We start from the raw sequence: 26,468 nt of genomic DNA, 5'->3' as shown, positions 1-26,468 counted from the left end.
AAGCCCCAGAGCACCACCAACTCCCTCCCCCCACCCCAGCACCGCCCGCCCCACGGAAACAAACCCTCCTTCCCCAGCACCGCCCCACCGAAACAGCAGTATTGAACCTTGGTAATATGTTATAGCGGGCCCCTAAGGTAGTATAATTTAAGGTAAAAGAAAAATGTCTTTTTGCTAGAAGTAGAATAAGATCTTCCCCCCACTTCGTAATTAATTGCCCTGTTGAATGAATGAGGTGTGAATGAGGAAGGTGTGGAAGGCAGGCACCTCCGGACAGCTGCAACCCTTGGAGAGGGCATGGCCAGCACTAGGATTTTTGCTGCCCCAAGCAAAAAAAATTTTGGCCGCCTCCCCTTTCTTTTTCGTGCCCCTCTGCCCCCAGCCCCACCCCAACCCCACCCTTCCAAACCCCTTCCCCAAATCCCCAGCACCGCCTCCTCCCCCGGCATGCCGCATTTCCCCCCCCCCCATTGCTTCCTGCGGGCCCCCCGTGACCTCCCACCCTAGCTCACCTCCACTCCTCCTGCTCCCCCAGGCGCGCCACCGCTCCACTTCTCCCCCCTCCCTCTCAGGCGAGGGAGGGCGGAGAAGTGGAGCAGCGGCGTGTTCAGGGGAGCAGGTGGAGCAGATGGAGCAGAGGTGAGCTAGGGTGAGGGGGAGCAGGAAGTAACAGGGGGGTAGAGGAACCGCTCCCCGGTCCAGCTCACCTCCGCTCCACCACCACCGCCTCCCCCGAGCGCCTGCTGCTCGGCTTCTCCTCCCTCCCAGCCTTGCTGTGCGAAATAGCGGTTTTGCACGTGGCAAGCCTGGGAGGGAGGGGGGAGAAGCGGAGCGGCGGCACGTTCAGGGGAGCAGGCGGAACGGAGGTGAGCTAGGGTGGGGGGGCGCAGGAAGTAACACTCCAGCTCACCTCCGCCACCTCCCCCGAGCGCCCCGCCGCTTGGCTTCTCCTCCCTCCCAGCCTTGCTGCGCGAAACAGCTGTTTCACGCGCAGCAAGCCTGGGAGGGAGGGGGGAGAAGCAGAGCGGCGGCGGTGCGCTCAGCGGAGCAGGCGGAAGCAGAGTGGAGGCGAGCTGGGGTGGCGAGGGCACTTTTTCCCCATGCCCCGGAGTCGGCACCTATGATAGCTGGCGCCAGAATGCCGCACCTAGAAATGTGCCGCCCAAGCACCTGCTTGTTTTGCTGGTGCCTGGAGCCGGCCCTGGGATGGGAGCCAGACCAGATCAGTAGAACAGGTCAGCCACCAACTCACCACTGGCCTCCTCAGCCCCCCTCCCCTGGCTCGCTTACTCACCCTCCGCCACTGCCTGCTCCCTCACCTCCTCAGCCCTCCCTCCCCCGCCACCGGCTCACCTGCCCCCCCGCCACTGCCCGCCCACTTGCCTCCTCAGCCCTCCACCCACCCGGCTCGCCTACTCATTCCCCGCCACTGCCCGCCCGCTCGCCTACTCAGCCCCCTCCGCCCCCCCACCCACTGCTTGCCTACTCACGCCCCCCACAGACCGCACAGTGAACCCATCTACTCACCCCCCTCCACGGGCCACACAGTGAGTCCATCTACTCAACCCACGCGGGCCGCAAAGTGAGCCCACGCGGGCCACATGCAGCCCCCGGGCCTCATGTTGTGCAGGCCTGGTGCAAGGTATGCTCACTTGATGCCAGCTTAGCTCTGCCAGTTGATGTGATGTGTTTACTATATCCCTGTCTATAGACGGTCAATAGAACCAACCTTGAAGCTTTTTATGCTGGGACTGAGACAAGATCAGAGCTCTATGTGCAGTTATGGATTGGAAAGTTTAGTTTGCAAGAGCACAGAGTGCTTGACTGTCCCTTTCAGATGGCCTAAAGCCAACCCAGCCAGTCAGCCAGCCAATGCTAGCATTTAAAAAAAGAAATACAATTTCTTTGCCACTTGCTACATAAAGAAAAGTGGACGAAGTACCTGAGAATTTTGCTGGTTGAGAATTTTTTACTAAGCAACTCTGCTTAAACATGAATCTCAATTGCTTCTAGTTTTCTTCTTATTTCCCACCTAGACACCTGTAACCTTGACTGTGTGCGGAAAAGGATGGAGCAGAAGCTGCAAACTGCAATCAAAACATTGAGAAAATCTATTAACAAACAGCAATTTTACATTCAGTTTTCTGGGACAGAGTACGAAGTGGCTCATAAGCCAGCTAAGGCTACTGAAGGACATGAAGCATGCAGTACAGGGCAAGTGCTGCAGGATGGAAAATGTGGTAAGTCCCAGAAAAATTGGAGTTACATTCTGACCATCAGCACCCAAAAATAAAAACCCCTTAAAATTAACTGGTCAACAGTAAGCCATATAGTAAATTTGTTAGATACTTAGATAATCTAAAGAAACCAAAAACAGGTTAGCCTGGTCTAATTCTATGTGGGAAAAGGATATTCTGGTTTAACTGTTTTCCAAGTTGCCAGACTTTAGCCAGATGCTTGTGCTAACCCTTTTACTCTAGTTCTCAGCACTATGTTCCTAATTCACCAATAATAAAACTTTTTTTTTCCTGCTAACCACACCACTATAGTTACTTTGGGTCAAATTTTCAAACCCCACCTATATATTTTTCAGTGAAATTTTACACAGCCAGTTGTTTACATTCAAAAAGAATAGAATTTGCAAATGTGGATTTGATAGATGTCTGATTACCTGGTTCACACACACACACAAACACACACACTGCAATTTAGAGGCTGGGTTGAAAATTTTAGCTATTATAGTCTAGCAACCCTTAAGCTTTACCCCATAGACCTAATGCTATAAAATGTTTAAGGAAATATCCTTTTTCAGTAGGAAAATTTGGATGAATGTATGTGTTTAGAATGGTTGCTAGTTAAACCATGTCACTGTCAGGAAGTATACAATATGAGATGGGATGCATTGCCTTTGGAGAAATCCTTGATATTGTTATGTCAACTGATCATGCCCTCAGAGTGTAGATCTTGTATCTACAACTCCCATAAAACGACCACTTACATGTATCTACTATAAATGAAAAATTCACTTAATTCTCCATCCATTATGAAAGAGCATTTTGCTTTAAATACAACATAAATGTTTAAAACTGAGTTAACTCTTTTGGAAACATATGTCTGATAAATGTTTAAATGCAGTAAAATATTTAATGGTTTAAACAATACAAGATGGATATTCAGCTGTTGTAAATTGACCTAGTTCTTCCATTGATTGACCTAGTTCCATTGGCCCAAAATCTGCAAAGTGTCATTGGTAATGGTGGGGTGAATCAAAGAGTTCCATCTTCTATAAATGTTTGATATGAAGGCAAAGCTACATTATCAAAATGAAGGTCCTTAAGTAGATTCTGCTTTTCTTTCCTCAGTTACCTGCAGCATGGGAACCTATTATAGTGGAGAACATAATCAGTGCCTTCCTTGCTCACCGGGAACATACCAAGACACAGAAGGTCAACTTACTTGTGAACCTTGCCCAAGTAACGACGGACAGGGAATAGCAGGCGCGCGTAATGTGTCAGAATGTGGAGGCAAGTTTAGTTTGATTAGGGTTATCATAATCCAGCAAGCAAAAAAGAGGACGGGAGGAGCCCCGACCCTGTCCTGCCCTAGCCCTGCCCCTCCCACTTCCCCCCCTCAGAACCCCCAACCCTCCCCCCGGTCCTTGTCCCCTGACTGCCCCCTCCTGGGACCCCTGCTCCTAACTGCCCTCTAGAACCCCACCCCCTACCTAAACCTCCCTGTTCCTTGTCCCCTAACTGCCCCCTCCTAAGACCCCCCCCCAAATACCCCCCAGGACCCTACCACCTACCTGTACCCTGACTGCCCAAAACCTTATCCACACCCCCAGAAAGCCCCCCCCGAACTCCCGACCCCCCCGTCTCTTGACCTTCCCATCCAAAACCTCCCTGCCCCTTCTCCGACCCCCTGGCCCCCTTGTTGTTGGCCTTTCTTCACCTAATGTCTCGGTGAACTTGCTCAGGAACTGCCTGAGCCGCTGGGCAGCAGTGGGGGAGGAGCTCCAGACTGCCGGAGCCGATCTGCGATGCAGGGAGGGAGGGAGGGAGGGAGGGAGTGATTTCTGCGGCAGGGGGGAGGAGGAGGAGCGCTCTCTGGCTGAGTGTCGAAGCCCCATGTAAGTGACACCATCCGGCCGGCAGCACTGTTAGCCGCGCGTGCTCTGCATGGGGGGGAAGTCTGGACATTTACAAATTCCCCCCGGACGCTATTTTTAGCTTAAAAAGCCGGACATGTCCGGGGGAATCCAGACGAATGGTAACCCTAAGTTTGATTACAAAAGGAGTAGGTGCGATCCAATCAGGGCCGGCTTTAGGCCAATTCCCCCGATTCCCCTGAATCGGGCCCCGCGCCCAGTGGTGAGCTGGAGCCGGTTCCCAAGCTCCGGCAGCTGTCCGCCCCACCCCCGGCCCCAGCTCACCTCCCCCTCCTCCCCTGAATGCTCTGCCCCCCTTCTCCTCCCCCTCCCCTGCTTCCCGTGAATCAGATGTTCATGCGGGAAGCCTGGAAACAAGCAGCAGCAGGTAAGCTGGGGTGGGGGGGGCACGAGAAGGGCTCCAGGGAGGTGCGGCACAGCCCAGTCTGGCCCGGCCCCAGCCCGGCGGCTCCCTCTGGCCCCGGCCAAGCGGCTCCAGCCCCGTGGCACGGCTCCGGCACGGCTCCGGCCCTGACTCTGGCTGGGCAGCATGACTCTGGCCCCGACTCTGTCCGGGTGGGGTCCTGGGGGGCAGTTAGGGTGGGGGATCTTGGGAAGGAGTGGTCAGGGGACAAGGAGCAGGTGTTGATGGGTTGCGGTTTCTGAGGGAGGCTGTCGGGGGCAGGACATAGGTGGGGGTCGGATGGGGGGAGGGATGTGCTCACCGGGCGGTTCCCTACCGGGTTTTCGGCAGCGGGTCCTTCAGTGCTGCTGAAGACCCGGAGCGAAGACCCGGAGCACCGCTGGGTGAGTCATCCCTGCCGGGGCCCCGTCGAATTGGGCCCCGCACTTCCTAAAGCCAGCCCTGGATCCAATAACAAGCAAAGTGTGGAGGCTAAAAGTGGGGAAAGCCTTCCACAATTCTGCCTTGGAAAGCTAACAGAAAAGAACTCTATCCACTTTAACGAAATACCAAAAAATCTTTTAGTTTGTTTCAGTTGTTCAGACATGAGCATTGCTATCAAGTAGAAGTGATCTGGAACTGCATTTTGGGAGTAGTAGGCAAATGAGCAGACCAAACAGAGCACTTTGCTTCTGGTCAGGCATGCAACTCTGGCAATATCTTCCCTTCTCAGGGCCCATTGACATGGTACATTATGAGCCAAAGGGATAGGTTACATTGGGCTGGGATAAGTAAACAGCATGATAATACTGATGAAATCCTTTAGGGGGTGAAGTCTGAACCTATGGCTCCTCTGTGTCATCAACAGCAATCATATCCCAGAGATATACACACTGCAGTGATCTGTGCACTGCACTCAGCGTGAAGAACTGATGAGTTCTAATCCTGTTTGTTCTTCTCTGTGATCTTTGGCAAGTAACAACATCCCTAGCTGAGATTCCCCCATCTGTAAAACTGGGAGTGATCACATTCACCTCTTTCAAAGGATGTTGAGAAGTTTAATTGGCTAACGTTTGTAAAGAGCTTTAAATATTATAGTGTTTTCAAAGACAAATGTAAACCATTTTCTCTACCTTATTTCGTTACTGATGAGCACGATGTACATAAGAACATTAGAACATAAGAACAATTGCCATAGTGGGTCAGACCAAAGGTCCATCTAGCCCAGTATCCTGTTTTTCGACAGTGGTGAATTCCAAGTGCCCCAGGAGGAATGAACAGAACAGGTAATCATCAAGCAATCCATCTCCTGTCGCCCATTCCCAGCTTCTGGCAAACAGAGGCTAGGGACACCATCCCTGCCCATGCTGGTTTATAGTCATTGATGGACCTGTCCTCCATGAACTTATCTAGTTCTTTTTTGAACCCTGTTATAATCTTGGCCTTCACAACATTCTCTGGCAAGGAGTTCCACAGGTTGGCTGTGCACTGTGTGAAAAAAATACTTCCTTTTGTTTGTTTTAAACCTGCTACCTACTAATTTCATTTGGGTGACCCCTAGTTCTTGTGTTATGATAAGGAGTAAATAACACATCCTTATTTACTTTCTCCACACCAGTCATGATTTTATAGACCTCTATTATATCTCTCCTTGGTCATCTCTTTTCCTAGCTGAAAAGTCCCAGTTTTATTAATCTCTCTTCATATGGCAGCCATTCCATACCCCTAATCATTTTTGTTGCCCTTTTCTGAACCTTTTCCAATTCCAATATATCTTTTTTGAGATGGGGCGATCACATCGGCACGCAGTAGTCAAGATGTGGGCATACCATGGATTTATATAAAGGCAATATGATATTTTCTGTCTTATTATCTATCCCTTTCTTAATGATTCCCAACATTCTGTTCAGTTTTTTTGTCTGCTGCTGCACACTGAGTGGATGTTTTCAGAGAACTATCCACAATGACTCCAAGATCTCTTTCTTGAGTGGTAAAAGCTAATTTAGACCCCATCATTTTATATGTAAAGTTGGGATTATGTTTTCCAATGTGCATTACTTTGCATTTATCAACATTGAATTTCATCTGCCATTTTGTTGCCCAGTCACCCAGTTTTGTGAGATCCTTTTGTAGCTCTTCACAGTCTGCTTGGGACTTAACTATTTTGAGTAGTTTTGTATCATCTGCAAATTTTGCCACCTCACTGTTTACTCCTTTTTCCAGATTATTTATGAATATGTTGAATAGGACTGGTCCCAGTACAGACCCTTGGGGAACACCACTATTTACTTCTGTCCATTCTGAAAACCAACCATTTATTCCTACCCTTTGTTTCCTATCTTTTAACCAGTTACCAATCCATGAGAGGACCTTCCCTCTTATCCCATGACAGCTTACTTTGCTTAAGAACCTTTGGTGAGGGACCTTGTCAAAGGCTTTCTGAAAATCTAAGTACACTATATCCACTGGATCCCCCTTGTCCACATGCTTGTTGGCCCCCCTCAAAGAATTCTAGTAGATTGATGAGGCATGATTTCCCTTTACAAAAACCATGTTGACTCTTCCCCAACAAATTATGTTCATCTATGTGTCTGACAATTTTATTCTTTACTATAGTTTCAACCAGTTTAGGTATTTTCATGGGAAGCTAAATTAGGAGACAGTAGTGTCATTTCAAAAAAAGCTAACAAAGGCAGAGTCAGTAATCAATATTGCAACAATTCAATGTTCTGAGGTTTTTTATTGTAGGACATATCTTGTCCCTATTATGTATTTGCCAACATCACAAAATCACTATACAATTTAACATGATTCGCAGTCATCATGTAGTATTAACATGGTAGCATTTCAAGTCAGTACTGAAGTCAGGCTTACCAGCCTCTAACTGCCGGGATCACCTTTGGAGCCCTTTTTTAAAAAATTGGCATCATATTAGCTATCCTCCAGTCATTTGGTACAGAAGCTGATTTAAATGATAGGTTACAAACTACAGTTAGTAGTTATGCAATTTCACATTTGAGTTCCTTCAGAACTCTTGGGTGAATACCATCTGGTCCTGGTGACTTATTAATGTTTAGTTTATCAATTTGTTCCAAAACCTCCTCTAATGACACCTCAATCTGGGACAGTTCCTCAGACTTGTCACCTAAAAAGAATGGCTCAGGTTTGGGAATCTCCCTCACATCCTCAGCCAGGAAGACCGATGCAAAGAATTCATTTAGTTTCTCCACAATGGCCTTATCGTCCTTGAGTACTCCTTTAGCATCTCGATCGTCCAGTGGCCCCACTAGTTGTTTAGCAGGCTTCCTGCTTCTGATTACTTAAAAAAAATTGCTATTACTTTTTGAGTCTTTGGCTAGCTGTTCTTCAAATTCTTTTTGGGCTTCCTAATTATACCTTTACACTTCATTTGCCAGAGTTTATGCTCCTTTCTATTTTCCTCACAAGGATTTAACTTTCACTTCTTAAAGGATGCCTTTTTGTCTCTCGCTGCTTCTCTTACTTTGTTGGTTAGCCTTGGTGGCACTTTTTTGGTTCTCCTACTACGTTTTTTTAATTTGGGGTATATATTTAAATTGTATGGCTACAAGTTGTATGTAGTTGTATGGCTAGCTACACGTTGTATGTAGTTGTATGGCTAGCTAAATGACTTAACTTAAAAAAAAATCCAACCTCTCTGTAAAGGGGTCCCACTCACTGCAGACGCACCTCCTTGTCGCTGTGTCTGGGAATTAGCTCTTGTGCTATCTGGCACCCCCTTCCATTGATAGTTTGCTCTGTGGCCACTATCTCTCTCCATGACTCGATACTCCCTGTTCGTGACTCAGCCCTCCGGCCAGGTCACTCTATAGTCCATCCCCCATTTCCAGGGTAACAAAGTCTCACTGGACAAGCTGTCTGGATCTGTCTCAGACAGTCTTCCTTTCCAAGTCTTCAGATCCTGTGCCACTTCCCAGTGGCTGCTAGGATAACCCAGGCCTGCCCGCTACTCTGGGTTCCAGCCCAGGGACCGTATGATTAGAAATCCATGTTTGCTCAGACTCAGACATGTTGCTGTTTCCCTGGGCTCCTTCCTACCTCACCTCTCTATCTCCTGGCCTATCTCCAGTTTACCACTGGAGATTCCTTAACTCCCCATGACTACTTCACCTTTCTCAGCCTCCTGCCAGACTCCCCAGTCCAGGGCATTACCCAAGGACTTACTCTCTCCCTGGATCTCCTCCTTGTCCCTGGCCAACTCCTTTTTCCTCTGTGGAGTGACTGCAGACCTCCTCCCTGAGGGTCGCCCACAACATTTTGGCACCTGAGGCAGGGAGCTCAAATGATGCCCCCATGCCCCCTCGCTTGGGCCAAAACGTTGAAAGGTCTAAATTCTGCCTTCTTCCTATTCTACTCCTCTCATGGTACTGCTCTGCTACCTACCCCAATAAAGGAGAACTAACAACTTAAAATGCCTTGTTCAAAAATTTTAAGTAATACTTAACTTTCAAATGCCTGAACAGCAAATGTAACTTTTCTTGTCTGCATAGTAAACACTGGCATTTTTATCTGTTTGAATAATCAAAGTGGTGCTTTCCATGCCTTCTTGTACTCCTGGAGTATAGCATCAAACTCAGCCATCAGCTCCACAATTTTAAGGAAGTTTCCATTGTTTGGCACATACAGCTGATCTGAAGTGCCATGCAGTGCTAGGTTTTGGGTAGCAAGCATTCTCACAATGGCAATGAGCCTTTTCAGAACATTTTGCCAGTAAAGAGACTCTGATGCAATCTTCTCTTGAGGCTGATCATCTATGGTGGCCTTTAACCTTAGTCTCATCTCAAGCTCTTTCCACCTATGAAATTCTCTCTGGTGATTTGCTGCCTTCTCATGGCATGCCAGATTTCTAGCCAGATTTTTCCAGTCCTTTGTTCCTGTAGAACCCAATGTGGCTGGAACATTAGACTGGAAGAGTTTGCAACAAAAACGGTATGCAGCATTCTGGGTTTTTGAGTACATAAGCCATGGCCTCTCCATTTTGTCACCATTGGGGATTTCATGCCAGTAATGTGTTGGATGGAAACTTCTATTTTCATTGTCTTTGGGGAACATGACGTTTTTCACTTGATGTGGCCCATGCAGTACAAGGAAGTCCCTCCGGCTACTGCTTAAGTGGGTCCACAGTCCTGGATCATCTAGACTTAAGGAACTAAACTCAGCAGCAGCTGTTTCTTGCGCCTCCACCACACTCTTCTCTGATCTACACTTTTCTTCAGGAATGTGCATGGTTACATCCATTTGAGATGGAGATATGGATGCTGCAGTAGCTGCCAGGTCACCTGCACTCTGACTAACTGGAAGATCAGGCATCTCCTCACCACTCACATCCTCACTGGGGCCGGAAGGCTCACCGTGAACATTTGTGTCTATGTATCTCAGGAGAGCTCCTTCCTGCTTAGATAGAAAAGCTTCCTTTGCTTGCTTGCTTTTTCTGAATGCTGCCCCAGAGGGGCGTTTTCTTCTTTCACTCATGACTGCTGTTCTGTGCCAGCTATAGTGGCTCTCAACACAAATAAGCAGGCTGGTAGCCAGGGGTGGCTCTAGCTTTTTTGCCGCCCCAAGCACAGCAGGCAGGCTGCCTTTGGCAGCCTGCCTGCGGGAGGTCCCCGGTCCCGCGGATTCGGCAGCATGCCTGCGGGAGGTCCCCGGTCCCACGGATTCGGCAGCATGCCTGCAGGAGGTCCCCGGTCCCACGGATTCGGCAGCATGCCTGCAGGAGGTCTGCCGGTCCCGCGGCTTCGGCGTACCCGCCGCCAAATTGCTGCGGGACCGGCGGACCTCCCGCAGGAATGTCGCTGAAGGCTGCCTGACTGCTGCCCTCGCAGGGACTGGCAGGGCGCCCCCCGCGGCTTGCCACTCCAGGCACGTGCTTGGAGCGCTGGTGCCTAGAGCCGCCGCTGCTGGTAGCAGGACCTGAATGAGGGAAGATATCCACATCTTAAGGCCTAACTGGCTCCTACTACCTCAGTTGACTGCCTGTTCTCCTCAAGTGGGTTCAGGGAAGCAGCAGGAAACAGGAAGCTCCCTGAGAAGCTGGTGTTGATCAGTCCAGGCTCCTGGGGGTGCTAGAGAGGTACATAAGAGGCTCCTCCTCCTCTCTCTCCCTCTCCCTGCAGCTCCTGCTGCTTCCTGTTATTCCTTCTCACCTTTTCTCCTGCCTGCCTGTTATGTCTCTTGTGCCTCCTTCCTCCAGCACAGCACTCCACCATCTCTGTGCCTCTAGAGCAAAGAGAATACATATGCACCAGCAGCAGACACAATTTTCTACACTCTGGGTGCTAGTTGCCCCTCCCCCCCTCCCAGTCTGGCAGCTGACGTGGCTGCTTCAGTTCACCTCATAATAAGGCCTCCCTGCAGCCTCTTCCTGCTCTCACTTTCTGTTTTATAATCCTATCCCCACTCCTCCCCCAGCTGGGCTTCATCTGCCATTAGGCTTTATCAATCCCTGGCTTCCCTCCAGGTCAACATATAAGGTTAATGGTCCCTTATTGTTACCTGCATAGTTTAGGTCACTCACCCTTACCCTGTTCTTAGGGCTCAAGTCATAACCTGATTAATTTAGGCACCCACCTGTAACTCATTCCTAGGGCTCCGTGCATAACCTTCTGCGGGCTTACAAGACCTTTTACCAGTGAAAGAGCCTTAAACAGTAATATCCTTAACCTCTATTTATTAACAGTTACCAAAACACAACGCACACGCTAAGCATACAATGCTCACCAGTCCCAATAAGGCAGACAAACTCTTCCTGGTGGCCAATCAGAATCAGGTCGGCCGGGGACTCCAGCTTCTGCACGATACAGTTGGCAGGGTGTTGAGATCTGGCAGCTCTGATCTTGAGCTGCGTCCTGGAGTTGGTTCCAAAGAGCTTCCTTTTGGACCCCTGTTTATATAGTGAAACTTGAGTCCTGCTTAGCTGTAGCGTAACCAATCATTTTACTAAAGTGTTACAAAATAATCCTTTGACCAATCCTCACATATTGCAAAACAATTCTTTAACCAATCATACCCCACCACCTTAGCTGGTTTAAATCTTGCAAAATTACTTATGCAAAAGACAGGAACAGTCAAAGAACCAGGCAGAAACCATACAGATAAACAATAGAGAAGTAGGGACCTTTAAAAGCAAAACAATGAAAAGTAGAGATTTCACAACCACAACTGTTGATAAGCGATTCTTTGCCAGATAGAGTGCTGTCAAACAAAGTTTTCTTTATGCATCTTAAGATCCGTTTCTTTATCTGGTGGTGGTGGTGGGTACTATTGGAAGTACAGGAGCACCTTCTTAACAGCCCGATATGTCATTGTTTTAATGTAATGTAGATGGAATGTGAGGATGGGACTTTCTGCTTCTTGGCTCATGACTGCTGCTGTCCTAATGTGGCTGCCGAAAAAGGCCTCAGACCTCACATTACTGGTCTACATTAACCTGCTACGGGCTTATGTTGGGTAGACAACCTATCGTCCTGTCTAATTTATTGGATTTTGGAAACGTATTATTTTAATTTGTATTAATGTTATTTGCTTTATAGGTCACTACAGTAAACATGCATTGATATCTGAGACCCTGCAGGTTTTCCTTATACTAAGGAATAACTATGGTAGCTCATATCAAACAGTTGAACAACTCAAAAAATAGTGAAATACCTACAGGTTTTCAACAATGTGGACTTTTGTTTCTGCCAAAATGAAATTAAAATAGATTGTGGATAAAATAAAACTTACATTTACATGGATTGGGCCTTCCTACACGGGATACATCAACAGTAGATCTTGCTGGAGGACAACAATTCCATTTTGCTACAGTTTTTGAGGGTTTGCAATTTTCGGTCCACATTGAAATGAAAACAAAGCCCTTCAAGCATTTTCACTAAATGGAACTGTGTTGAAGTATTTGTTTTCTGATTGTAAAGGTCAGGTTCCCAGTTCTTTTCCCTGCTCTCCTCTCTCTAGAAGTGACCAGTGAGTCCCATCAAAAACTTTGGCAAAATCAATACATGTCCAAGAAATGGTTTGTCTCTGATGAAACAGCATATTTCAATGAAACCATGTTTCTCTGAAAATGTATTGGTCAGCTCTAACCTACAGTATTTTTGCACATGGCTTCAGCAGCATTACTGTAGTAACTCATTAGTATGTGCTAAAATCCCCAACTCCCAGTCTTTACAATATAGGCATAAAAAGTATGTTAGAAGTCTTGGGTGAATATTGTGCCATAAAGCTATGTTAAAGTTGCAAGAAAGCAGGTGACTCTGAAGTTAAATTACAGTGCAGTTCACATAAATGCAATCCACTCTACTAAATGAGGAAATCTATTTAGGTTGGGCATTTCCCAGGGAACTAATTTTACCCTTATTTAAACACCAATGCCTGCTGCTGAACAAAGATGGTAATTCCATGCGATTTGGAGGTGTGCTGGTGGCCGATGATTATGACGGATTTAATGATATGGCTACTTTACTGGCAATTTCAGCAGAGAAGCCAAGAACTGAATAGGCATGGAGACAGCATAGCTCTTACACTCCTACAGATTGTGTCTGCAGATCAGGTTTGAGACACATTATTAGTAGTTGTGTCAAAAAGGATGTTGCTGAAGCAGAGGGCAACAACAATGATCAAGAGTGTGGGGAAACTCTCATATGAAGAGAGATTGCAAAGACTGGGAGTGTTTACCTTAGAAAGAAGGCAAATATGAGGGACATGATAAAATGTATGTAAAATAATGAGTGATATAGGTAGATGAGGAACTTCTGTTCTCTCTGTATCATAACACGAGTACAAGAGGACATTCAATGAAATTAAAATGTGGAAAATTCTAGATCAATAAAACAAAACATGTCATTAAACTGTGTTTCCCAGGAAATCATTGGGGCCAAGAATGTAACAAGGTTAAAAGAGGGATTGGACGTTTATATGGGTATCAAGAATATCCAGAATTGATATAAACAAACTTGTGAAAGGGATCTTAAACTTCATGCTTCAGGGCTTTATCCAAATGCTAACTTTTAACAATCAGAGTGAGACCTAATGTGGGGTGTGGATTAGCTCAATTATGCCTAATGTGGGGTTTCTTACACCTTCCTTTGAAGCATTTTGGTGCTGGCCACTGTCAGAGATAGGATGCTGGGCTAGATAGACCTCAGGTCTGATCCAGTCTGGCAAGTCCCATGTTCCTATTTGCCTCCGTTTCCCTATCTATCAAATGGAGATAAGAATGCTGGCCTACCTCACAGAGGTATTGTGAGGGTTAATTAATTTTTATAAAGCACTATGAAATTCTCAGATGAAAGGTGCTTTAAAAGTGCAAAATACTATTATGATACCTTAATGGAGTCATAGACAAAACAGAAATGTTGATAAACAAAGAGTCTCCATAGAAACTGGCATTGTTTTGAGCAAATTGTTTTTATAAAATTGGTAGGTTTAGTGTTATGTTTTTAAAGTTTTAGGAAGCACTGCTAAATAATGCTGATTTTTTTATATTGTGCACACAGAGGTAGGCTTAATAATCTAATTGACCATATTCAATTTCTAGGGCAGTGTTCTCCTGGGTATTTTTCTTCAGACGGCTTTAAACCTTGTAGAGTGTGCTCTCTTGGTACGTATCAACCTGAGCCAGGCAGGACCCTTTGTTTTCCATGTGGCGGTGGACTGGTGACAAAATATGAAGGTGCTGTTTCATTTCAGGACTGTGAAACAAAAGGTAAATTTCAGAGCTTTTCTCATTTTGTAAAATATATTGCTTAGTAATTTCTCTACTATTTCTCCTTTGACTTCGAAGTTTGAATTGCTGAAGAACTTGAAGACCTTCAGAAAAAGACAGCTCTGTGTTACTGAGTTAAACAGTCAGGAGATCTGCAAACCAGAAATAATCTGCTGATGTTGCAGAGTCCTCAGCAGTCAACATGGTATTTTTTGGAATGCATGACATGCACATTCAGGGCCAGATCCTCAGCCAGGCAAATCAGCCTACCTGCATTGACTTCCATGGAACTAGACTGGTTTTTTTTATCAGATGGGGATCTGACCCTCCAGTGTTACTTATTTTATTTTTAATTAAATAATTTGAAAAACTATGCATGATACAGATGATATGAGATTAAACATTGATTATGAAAATGACAGAGAGAAATGATATATGTACAACATGTACATGTTTGAAAACTTCCGTGTAAATGGCACAATTATGAGGCAGGAGTTTGTCTGACTATATACCTATATACTTGCTCAATTGTATACTATGGCACTGTCTAACGTCTGGTGATTAAAACCTCTCATCTGCAATTCCAAAAGGTATTTTTGTTGTTGCTGCAGACAGCTATTGGCTACCTGTTTGTTATAAACTCAGGTATAAATGACCGATTTGTAAATCACTGTGTTTAAAGGCAATAAATATAGCAGATTTTACTTAATTAGTAAGAATTTAGCTTGAATTCTTGGAACACGATTCCAATCAAAGGTCCATTGTAAAAGAAAAATGCATTAAAACTATTTCTGTGTAACTGTCTGCTAAATACTTTGGAGTATGGAAATCGCTGATTATGTAAAGAGAGGAGGGAAGATGCCACTGCAGTTAAAATGGTTACTTTCTAAAAACAATGTACCTTCCTATTGTACAGTTCATTGTTCTCCTGGCCACTACTACAATTCCACAACACACAGATGTATCAGATGTCCTGTTGGAACCTACCAGCCTGAATTTGGTCAAAATTACTGCATTAGCTGCCCTGGGAATACAAGTACAGATTTTGATGGCTCTACTAATGTTACACACTGTAAAAGTAAGTTCCTCATATTTTCCTGTATGTTAGCGATGTGATTGAATGATAACTCTGGATCTGAATAACCCAGACTTTGGATGTTCAGAATCTAGAGCTAGACCAGAATTTTGCAGTTTAACATTAGCAAATAATTCTACTCACCACCAGAACTGATGCTGAATATTTACTATGGTAGAAAACAACATCAAGACACTGAAAACACAACCTGGAAAAGAAGCACTGGATGTATATGAAATATCTTTGTACCAGTTTAATTTGGAATGGTACAGATTACAATTTAACAACATAGAGTTTGCATAAACTTTCCAGATCATGCAAGTTTTGCAGTGACTCATCCTGAGTCTCTGTAGAGCTAAAATTAAAAAAAAAAATTTTTACTACCATTAATAGTTATGAAATACTGTGAGATAGTCACTCATTCATGAATTCATGTCACTGATTGCATGTTCCAAGTGCCAGATAATCTTTGACTACAGTGAAATCTGCACTGAGAATCTCCTACCATAGGCAACCCCGTATCTTAAATTACCACTTTAAAGTATCCCCAAGGAGTCCACTACAATTTTATTTTACTTATAGTTAAAGACAGTTTCTTCTAGGCAACCAGATTTTGCTGCTCCCTAATGTGTTCATTTCAGATAGTTTCACTGTAATTATTAGATTACATACGTCTTCTAAACCAGTGGTTCTCAGCCAGGGGTACGCTTACCCTTGGGGGTATGCAGAGGTCTTCTGAGGGTACATCAAGTCATCTATATATTTGCCTAGTTTTACAACAGGTGACATGAAAAGCACTAGCAAAGTCAGTACAAACTAAAATTTCATATCGACAATGACTTGTTAATACTGTTCTATGCACTGAAAGGTAAGTACAATATTTATATTCCAATTGATTTATTTTATAATTAATGGTAAAAATGAGAAAGTAAGCAAGTTTTCAGCAGTAGTGTGCTGTGATACTTTTGTATTTTTATGTCTGATTTTGTAAGCAAATGGTTTTCAAGTGAGGTGAAACTTGGGGTACACAAGACAAATCAGACTCCTGAGAGGGTTACAGTAGTCTGGAAAGGTTGAGAGCCACTGTTCTAAACTAAGCATGAGTTTATATGTCTATCATAAGCTTTCACTCTGATTATATAATGTGTAATCTTTGATGTCCTTAGTCATTTCAAATGTAGTTAGAGTAAATTAGATATTTGCCAGGAACTGGGAGTAGTATGACGACTGTAAAATAAAGTGATCTGATTAATTTTGCTCCCTGCATTGATCTCTCTTCCCCATCCACTTTCTGATCCTTATGTAGCATCTAGTTATTAAGCAAAATTCATGCCCAACTTTAAACATATGAGTAGCCCCAATAGGGACACGCTTAAGTAATTTACTGATCAGGATCTTAGGGCCTGACTTCAATAGGAATTTAAAATGCTCCACACGTCTCAGAATCAGGGTATTACTTGGATGTTGCTTTTTCCCCCTTGCCTTTTTTCTCCAAAGAGGCAAACTCTGAGCTTGGGTAGCTAAAGAGACCATATGTCTGTTTTACTTTGACAGTCGCCATAGTTTATATGGGGACACTTGAAATGTCCCGGTTTTTCATTTCATTGATCAGAATATTTGGTTGTGTGGTTTTTTGTTGTTGTTTTTTAATGAATACAAAATGTTTGTTCAGAACACTAAATTTCTGGTGGAAAAAATCCTCCATTCCAAGAAACAGGCACATCTTGCTGTTGAGTTAAAAACTGGTGATATCAACACCAGTTCATGTATAAAACAAAAAGTGAACTTTTGTCTAAAATATAAGTATCTTCTGACCCTAAAAATGTAACCACAAGAGTGTCCTACTTTTTAATTATGAAAATACGGACAGCACATTTCCATCTGACATCAGTAGGACCCTGTGCATGCATCCAAGAACCGAGTTTGGCCCGCATCATAATAATTAGCACACAAAGTACTATAAAAACTTTAACACACCCTTACGAATTTGCTGTGAGGTAGGTGAATATTAATTACACTTTACAGATAAGGAAGGTAAAGCAGGTTAGTGATTTGCCCAACCTCATAGAGAGGAGTCATTGTCAGACTAGGGGTATAGAACGGCTGCCGTATGAGGAGAGATTAATAAAACTGGGACTTTTCAGCTTGGAAAAGAGACAACTAAGTGTGTGGGGGGGTATGATAGAGCTCTATAAAATCATGACTGGTGTGGAGAAATTAAATAAGGAAGTGTTATTTACTCTTTCTCATAACACAAGAACTAGGGGTCACCCAAATGAAATGAATAGGCAGCAGGTTTAAAACAAACAAAAGGAAGTATTTTTTCACACAACACACAGTCAACCTGTGGAACTCCTTACCAGAGGATGTTGTGAAGGCCAAGACTATAACAGGGTTCAAAAAAGAACTAGATAAGTTCATGGAGGATAGGTCCATCAATGGCTATGAGCCAGGATGGGCAGGGATAATGTCCCTAGCCTCTGTTTGCCAGAAGCTGGGAATGGGCAACAGGGGATGGATCACTTGATGATTACCTGTTCTGTTCTTTCCCTCTGGGGCACCTGGCCTTGGCTACTGTCAGAAGATAGGATACTGGGCTAGATGGACCTTTGGTCTGACCCGGTATGGCCGTTCTTATGACTCGGCACTAAAATTTACAGATCCTGCTAACGGTGCTGATTTGGCCAGGACTGGACTGGAGATGAGTGTCTTGAGACTGCAGCAACTGCTCTAGTCTGGGGGCATTTTGTGTTAATCTCTTGCCTTTAAGGGATGTGGTATCGAATAGATTTGTGCAGATCATGGCAACTGCAGCTGTATTTCCACTCAGTGATCCAGCAAAGGCACCCACGCTCAGCCTCTAGCTCCTCAGCTGCTGCCTCTCTTGGGCATAGACCAACATCAATCTGAGCGGGTATTTCCAGACTGGACAGTTACCTTGCCTACACTGTGTCATTCCCAGCACAGATCAGTTGCCCTAGACACCTGCTTCCCTTCTCTTCCGAGATGTATAAACAGTGCAATTGTTACAGAAATAAATTACCACGCAGCTCTTTCTGAGAGAATCCAGTCTGAGCTAATATATGCATACCTCTCCACGGGCAGTGGCTTGAAAGGGTTGATATTGGAGGAAACACATTCGCATCCCCCTCCCTTTTAGAGAAGGCACGTGCAATGCCACAATAATATAGAAAGGATGTAGAGAAACTAGAAAGGATCCAGAGGTGAGCAACAAAGATGATTAAAGGGGTGGATTGGAAGTCATATAAGCAAAGGCTAAAGGAGCTGGGAATGTTTAGTTTGGCAAAGAGGAGATTGAGGGGGGACATGATAGCAGTCTTCAAATACTTGTGAGACTGCTATAAAAAAGATGGGGAAAAGTTGTTCTCTCTTGCCACAGAGGGCAGGACAAGAGGCAATGGGTTCAAACTACAGCACAGCAGATTTAGATTAAATCTCAGGACAAACTTTCCTAACTGTAAGAACAGTAGGACAATGGAACAAACTGCCTAGGGAGGTTGTGGAAGCTCCTTCACTGGAGGTTTTCAAAAGGAGGCTGGATAGCCATCTGTCTTAGATGGTTTAGATACAACAAATCCTGCATCTTGGCAGAGGGTTCGACTAGATGACCTTTGCCATCCCTTCTAACCCTATGATTCTATAAAACATACACAATTGCATTTGTAATACAATGTATTCAAAAGGTGTTAACCCTAGTTCAGTAAGGTTTAACTTAACTCAATAAAGTTTATTTTAATTCCATAAGGTTTATTCAGTATATTACGGAACATTTGTCAGTCTGTCACAGTGAAAGCTTGGAATCTGGAGGTTCTACCAGCACTGAAATAACTATTCACCAAGTGACTGCTCCCAGAAGTGTGAGAAAAGCCTTCATTTGCAATAAAAAGCACTGTGATATAAACTGTGGGAACCAAGACTCGTAAACATAATCCCAGTTTTGATGCTCATTTAGGATTATCTCCACAGCGAGTTAGTGTGTGGCAAGCTAGTGCACTATAGATTCACAGCCTGATTTGCTGTGTAATAACAACCTGAGTAGAAAAGCCCTTGATGTATGTCCTTAAGCAAATCACTTAACTTCTCTGCATCAGTTTCATCAAGTGCTTACCTACTTTACAGAGGTGTTGTGTGGCTTACTTGATGTCTGCATAGTACTTTGAGGAAGTAAAATGCTGCTTTATGGGTTCAGGAATGATACTTCAGTTTCAGTAACTGCAAACCTGGAGCATGAACAATCTTCATTTAACAACATTTCAGTTGCAGGAGGTGACTGACTCAGAGATGCCCTGAATTATAATCGCCACACTTCTGAATGAGCATCCTCCTAGTTACTGCCATGTTAACTCAGAGTTGTTATGTTAATAAAACCCTAAGAACTATGATGAACAACTTCTGCCTGGATATGTATTTAATGCCATAGATATTTAGGAGGTCATGCAACTGCAGATGTAAATGTTTTGGACTCTGTCCAGTGCATACTATGTGTTGTTTTGTTGCTGTTAAAGAGTATTTGTAATGTGTTAGGCCTTGTCTACACAAACAAGTTTAGAAACTGATGTAGTTAAACTGATGCAGTCCCCTTGTGTAGACACTTTTAAATCAGTTTAAAGAGTGACATATATTGATCTAGCTTAAGTCAATTCCTTGATCACTTGATAGTGGTTGTCTACATGAAAAAATAGTACCATTTTAACGAAAGCATTGATTTGAATCAATTTAGCCAACCTCACATAAAAGGCGATGTGGTTCCTCTTAAATCAATGGTACCCAGACATGTCAATTTATTTTAAATTGGCTAGAAATAGATTTAAGCTAAAATAAAATGAGGCACTCTTAAACTAAAATGAGTGTGTGTACACAGAGGTGTACTGGTTCACTGGTTCAACTAAGTCTGTTTTAAAAACCATTTAAATTCAGCCAGAGCAATATCTATATGTAGACACAGCCTCAATTGATACAAAGTGTTGTTAACCCACTTTGGTGTCCACACTAGGGCCTGGTCCCCACTAACCCCCCACTTCGGACTAAGGTACGCAAATTCAGCTACGTTAATCACGTAGCTGAATTCGAAGTACCTTAGTCCGAACTTACCACGGGTCCAGACGCGGCAGGGAGGCTCCCCCGTCGATGCCGCGTACTCCTCTCGCCGAGCTGGAGTACCGGCGTCAACAGCGAGCACTTCCGGGATCGATCCAGGATCGATTTATCGCGTCTAAATCAGACGCGATAAATCGATCCCAGAACATCAATTGCCTGCCGCCGGACCCTCCGGTAAGTGTAGACGTACCCAAAGGGACTGTTCCTATTTAACTACATCCGTGTCTACATTAACTTAATTAAATCAGTTCAACTTTCATGTGTAGACAAGGTTTAAGATTTAGGTTTGCAAAACAAAGATCAACTGACTCAGAAGACTCAATATTCGTTCAAAGGCTTTCCCTGCAAGGAAAGTGCCAGCTACAGACTTTACACAGGTCTAAAGCCACGAGGAGGCATTTTGATGTGTCTGTGGCAGATTCAAACAACTGAAAGATATTTCAAAGCACAAATGCTAACTTACGTTTCTTCACAGACCAGCACTGTGGAGGGGAACTTGGAGATTATACAGGCTATATCGAGTCTCCCAATTATCCTGGTGACTACCCAGCTAATGTTGAATGCATTTGGAATATAAATCCACCCCCGAAGAGGCGAATACTCATTGTGGTTCCTGAGATATTTCTTCCAATTGAAGATGAGTGCGGTGATGTTTTAGTAATGAGAAAAAGTGGTAAGTTGCCAGTCACGAGCCATTTAAATATTTACATCAAGGAGTCTGAGTGGAATGTCCACATGGAATGGACAAATGTCCAAAAATTATTTTTCCAGCAGCTCAGTCCGACGTTATTACAAGGGCTTTTCAGTGAACTGGAACAGCAAGTTGTGGCTAGTGCTAAAACAGAATACTTTAATAATAAAGTCAATGTGTTAATTATCATCAAAAAGTGTCTCGGATGAATCAGAAGACACACAATGTAGTCTTGTCTGGCCAGATCCTCAGGCAGTGTAAACCAGTGAAGATCCGTGGAAGTCACTGGAACTATGCCAATTTATACCAACTGAGGAGCTAGCCAATCATCTCTAAAATTATTCTCATAAGTTTCCAGTCCAAGTATTCTATCTGTGCAGTAATGAAGAAAGAGGTTGTTAATTTAACTGCATATTGTTATGTTTCCCCAAGTTTTCCTAGAATTTCTGTTTAGCCTACAGATAAGTGCCATGACACCTCCCCTGTGATTTTGTAATATTTATCACAAGCAGCATCAGGCCTGGTCAGTACTGACTTGGAGGTTTCCATCCAGTACTTAGGTGCTTCAGGAAGTGTGTTAGGAGGAAGACATCACATACAGAATTGTTGAGTCAGCATGATGCCATGAGGCCATCTTGAGCCGTTTCCTTGTGGATGAGATGTAAAATCCAAGTGTTTGCCACTTGTGGGCATTAAGGATCCAATGGCAAGGGCAGAGATGTTAACCCCAGAGTCTTCTTACCAAATTCATGTTGAAAGGATTTAAATTCTGCAATCCTTAATTCTCTGCTATTATTGCTGCTTAATACGCTGATTATTTCATTCTCATCTTGTGTGCCCCACGTGTGTCATCCGCACATTGTCTCTCATCTCAGACTTTGGGCTAGTCTACAAGTACAGCACTTCAATGGCGCAGCTGCAACACTGTAGTGCTTTAGTGAAGATGCTACTACACTGACGGGAGAGCTTCTCAGATCAGCATAGTTAATCCACCTCTGCGAGAGGCGGTAGCTGTGTCGACGGGAGAAGCTCTCCCATCAACATAGCGCTGTCTACACCGGGGGTTAGGTTGGTAGAACTACATCGCTCATGCGGTGTGGATTTTTCACATCCCTGAGCAATGTAGTTATACTGATGTACGTTTGTAGTGTAGACAGGCCTTAGACCAGGGCTCTCTGTTTCTTACATGTTTGTACAGTGCCTAGCACAATATGGCCTCTAGGTGTTACTGCAATACAACTAATAAGTAATAATAATAATAACATTAGTTTTAATTCTTCACTTGTATGGCATTGTTGTGTGTTGTTACATAGATGCCCCAGAAGTCGCCGCTTTTCAGTAACGTGTGAAATTTTCTGTGTATATAAAGACTGAGAAGTGCTTTAAGCTCCTTCCATGAGGAAAGTCACTCTACTAATATATTATCTCATCCCATGCTAACAATGTACTAGTCTTTACTGTGCATTCCATTTGCTGATTGCCCTCATTGAAAATAGCAAAATGGGGTCTGTTTGGTCCCTGCATACAAAGTTAATTTCTCTACATCTGAAGTTGGGACTACAAATGGATTACTGTCATCTAGCCTTCCCCTCTTGAAATTTTTCCCTAAGCCTTCAGTTTCTGTTTACCTTTTAATTAACTCTCTACAAAGCACGAAGAGGGACCATGTGTGAAAGATGTGATTTTTATATCAGCTGTATTGAGTAACAGTCTATTTTAATTAGTACCATAGTTTCAACAGCTTTTGATACTTAAGGATTTATATTTACAGTCCTGTATCTCTGATTAGTACAAAGTGAGTTCTTATCTGCTCTTTTTAAAGAGAACGATGTTATAATTAACGAGATCATTCTGTAAGAGCCAAACAATTGACATACCAGTCTCACGGACTCACAGGACTCGTGTTCTCTCGCGGCTCTGTACGGTCCCTGGGAGGAACCCCCTTCAGTGTGACAGCCCTTCTCAGGGGTCCACTCTCTCTCTCAGGGGTAAGCGATAGGCCCCTCCGCCTCCTGGAACCGCACCTCTCTGAGCCTTCAGCACACCTGTCTCTCGCCGTGGGTCCCCTCAAGGAGTCCACTCACTCTGGACCCCCGTGGCCTCCACTCCCAGAGAGAATAATGCCACCCCCCAATTTCTAGACTGGAGTGACTCTCAGCCAGTGTAAAACAGAGGGTTTTATTGAGCGTCTGAACGCAGCATAGGAAGCTCTCAGGGCCTCAGGCCTAACCTCCCTCAGACAGTATATCTAGGTCACTCCTGCATCCATGTGGGCTCTGGCTGCTCTCTCTCCCCCATCCAGAAATCCCCTTCTTCCAGCTGAGCAACCAGTATCACCTTCCCGCATGCCCTACCTCTCTCCTTTGTCTTCTGTCCCAGGCCACCTGGGCCTCCTCTCCTCTCATCCGTGCTTTGTTTCCCCACTGGGTGGAACCAGCTGGTCAGGCCACCGGGGTCCTCTCTCCTCAGCTAATTGTCCTCCCACGGGCCCGAACCTGGTGTGACTTCGAGCTGGACCTCCCAGTCACCAGTCACTGGGATATCCATTCTCCAGGCCATTGTCCAGGATCCCAACTGCCAGGCAAGGTCACCACTGGTCCTCTGTAACAACAAGCTCCCTCTCTCACCATCTCGTTAAACAAATAACACCCAGGGAAACTGAGTCCCACACACTCTGCATGCAAACCATTGAAAAAACAAGGAAATCCCCCACTTCGTCACAACCAACCCAGTGGTCCATCAAGTCCCGCATCCTGGTTCCAACACTGTTCAAGGCTGGGTGCTTCAGGGAAAAGCCTTCACTGCCAATAATGCTCCTACAGGAACAGTAATACTAAAATATTGAAGGAAATTTCTTCTTATGCCCAGAAGTATGAGAATAGTTCTTCAAATGTTTATCCTAGCTCCTGTAACTTCACATGCTATTTTTATTATGGAAGTGCTGGTCATGGTTCCTTAGTTAAGGTTGAATTGAGTTGTGTTCTTCAAGCAGTAATCCAACCATTTTATTAGAATACAGCATTTATTCTTTGAATACAATCTTAACTCTGCTCTGTAGTGACTCCATAAAAAAGGGGAAAAATAATGTAATTAAAATCAATTTAATCTAATCCAGGATTTTAAACTCTTTTATATGCTAATCTTAATTGTATGGTTATTACATAGCATCACTACAGGGCACAGTTAAGCCTGTTGGGAGCTTTCACTGTGCATTTCTGTACCTTAGCATGTTTGGCTTTCTCTCACATTTCACCTTGCCTCTGAATTTCTTGGTTTTGTAAGACTTGTTTGGGGGATAATTACAATATCCCTGTAATGTTGTTACCGTTAAGTTATTGATAGGTGCTCAGTCTTAACTCCCGGTTAACATTGATTCTATCTGGGAACTCATTTAGGGCCTGATTCAAATCCCACTGAAATCAATAGGACTGTTAACACTAACTTCAATAGGAATCGGATCAGCTCCATAAAACCTAATTCTTTTTTTAAACTTACAACAGTAATGTAATGTCCTATATTATCCTGTGGATATGAATTCTACAGATCACTTTTAAACTAGGTAAAAATGCCTACTTTTTAAACACTGGCTTCTCCTTAGGGCTGCCATCTGCTATGTTATTTGTGGGATCTGAAGCACTGTCACTGCTTCTTGGGGTGTTTGTGGGGTCCTTCCTAGTTCCCCAAAATGTCAGTTGCAGTGTGATGATTTGCTCTAATATGATGGCCAATATGGTGCCATCAGACTAACTACCAAAGTTGGGAGTCTTATGAGCTTGTCTTCGAGTATAAGCTCTTTGGGGCAGGGACTGCCTCTTTCTAATATGTTTGGATAGTGCTTAGCACAATGTGCCCTATCTCCTTGGCATATAAGTCATAATAATTAGATCTGGTTGAAAATTTTTTGATGAAAACAGCATTTTCCGTCAAAAAACTGTTGTGTTCAAATCAAAATATTCCATAGGAGCATGTCAATTTTGACAGAATTGTTGATAGAAAGGTTACTAAATGATTCATGATCGAAATGGAGTATTTTCATTTTGACGTTTGTGTTTTGTTTTGATTTTTCCATTTCATTTTGGCTTTAATATCTAATACTTCATAAATATTGAATATGATCACAGTTTTTTGATATTGAAACAAAATTTTTACTTAAGGTTGCTTTGATATTTCTGAAGCAAAATATTTTGGAATTTCCATTGCACAAAATATTTCAAAATTTCAAAAAGGGAAGGTTATGTTACAAAGATCTTTCATTTATTTACTTATTTTTCTAGCCTCCCCTACGTCAATTACCACATATGAAACATGTCAGACTTATGAGAGACCAATAGCATTTACCTCCAGATCACGAAAGCTATGGATTCAGTTCAAATCAAATGAGGGAAACAGTGGCAAAGGATTTCAAGTCCCATATGTGACATATGATGGTAAGACTGCAGTCATTTTCCATCTCTGTGTTATATCTGAATTTAGAAACCTGTGTGTCTGAATCTATCTTGTACTGACTGGAGCTGGGAAATGGGAAGGATAAAGAACTTGATGTGACTCATTTTTGTTTTTTCAGTGAATTATTCTAGTGCTAACTGTCAAAAGTTTTGGGTCTTCTTCCATGTTTTTCCCTTTTTTTATTTTTAGGTCTATACCTAAGATTACCTTTTCTTATTCTTACTCCAACAAGATATATACAGAACCCTTTGAGTCTGAGCCTGCTACCATTAAAGCCAGTGAAACTCTTTGTTAATCATTGTTTATCATCATGATAATGAGAATACTATTGATAATAGCTCTTTGTTTATAGAAAGTCCATTCATGAAGGCCTATTGGTGCCCAAGAAAATATAATTAAAAATATGACTTTGTTGAAAAACAAAGCTAGCATAGACAAATAATTCCAGTGGAAACTGAAATCTCCAATAACTAACCAGCTCTCATTTGCAACATACAATAAAGAAAATCATCAGCAACCCTTATAAAACTAACCAAAGTCTTGATCTTCATCTGGAAATATGTCAAAGATGCCTCTTTGGCATATATTCAAGGGAAAATTTCCTTTTAAAACAGGGGCGTAGCATCCAGGCCCACCCAACTCTGAGCAGGGCTGTAGTGTTGCCACAGCGGCATAGAGCACCCCTTGGGCACCTGAAATCCAGGACGGAGCTATGCGCCCGCCCTTCAGAAAGCTACACTCCGGCAGCTCTGCCTTGCCATTTTTTGAGCTGCCCAATGTGCATGCCCAGCTCGGCAGGTGAATCCCTGTGTCTGGGGGAACCGGGCTAGAAAGAGGGCATGGCGT

General features: G+C 43.8%; 1 protein-coding gene across 9 annotated transcripts in view; it reads left to right on the top strand.

Annotated features, from left to right (window-relative positions):
- Nucleotides 1-26,468, top strand: part of SCUBE1 (signal peptide, CUB domain and EGF like domain containing 1) — a 293,422-nt gene that overhangs the window by 253,841 nt on the left and 13,113 nt on the right. For all 9 annotated transcript variants that reach the window (XM_054037763.1, XM_054037745.1, XM_054037800.1 and 6 more), the window contains 6 exons: nt 2,037-2,240; nt 3,363-3,524; nt 14,125-14,292; nt 15,209-15,370; nt 20,961-21,158; nt 25,451-25,603. In XM_054037763.1, coding sequence (XP_053893738.1) covers nt 2,037-2,240; nt 3,363-3,524; nt 14,125-14,292; nt 15,209-15,370; nt 20,961-21,158; nt 25,451-25,603 — 1,047 coding nt within the window. The remainder of the gene's footprint in view (nt 1-2,036; nt 2,241-3,362; nt 3,525-14,124; nt 14,293-15,208; nt 15,371-20,960; nt 21,159-25,450; nt 25,604-26,468) is intronic.

This window comes from Malaclemys terrapin, chromosome 1, assembly GCF_027887155.1.
Source record: "Malaclemys terrapin pileata isolate rMalTer1 chromosome 1, rMalTer1.hap1, whole genome shotgun sequence".
Classification (NCBI taxonomy): domain Eukaryota; kingdom Metazoa; phylum Chordata; order Testudines; family Emydidae; genus Malaclemys; species Malaclemys terrapin.
This window is presented reverse-complemented; position numbering and strand designations above follow the sequence as displayed.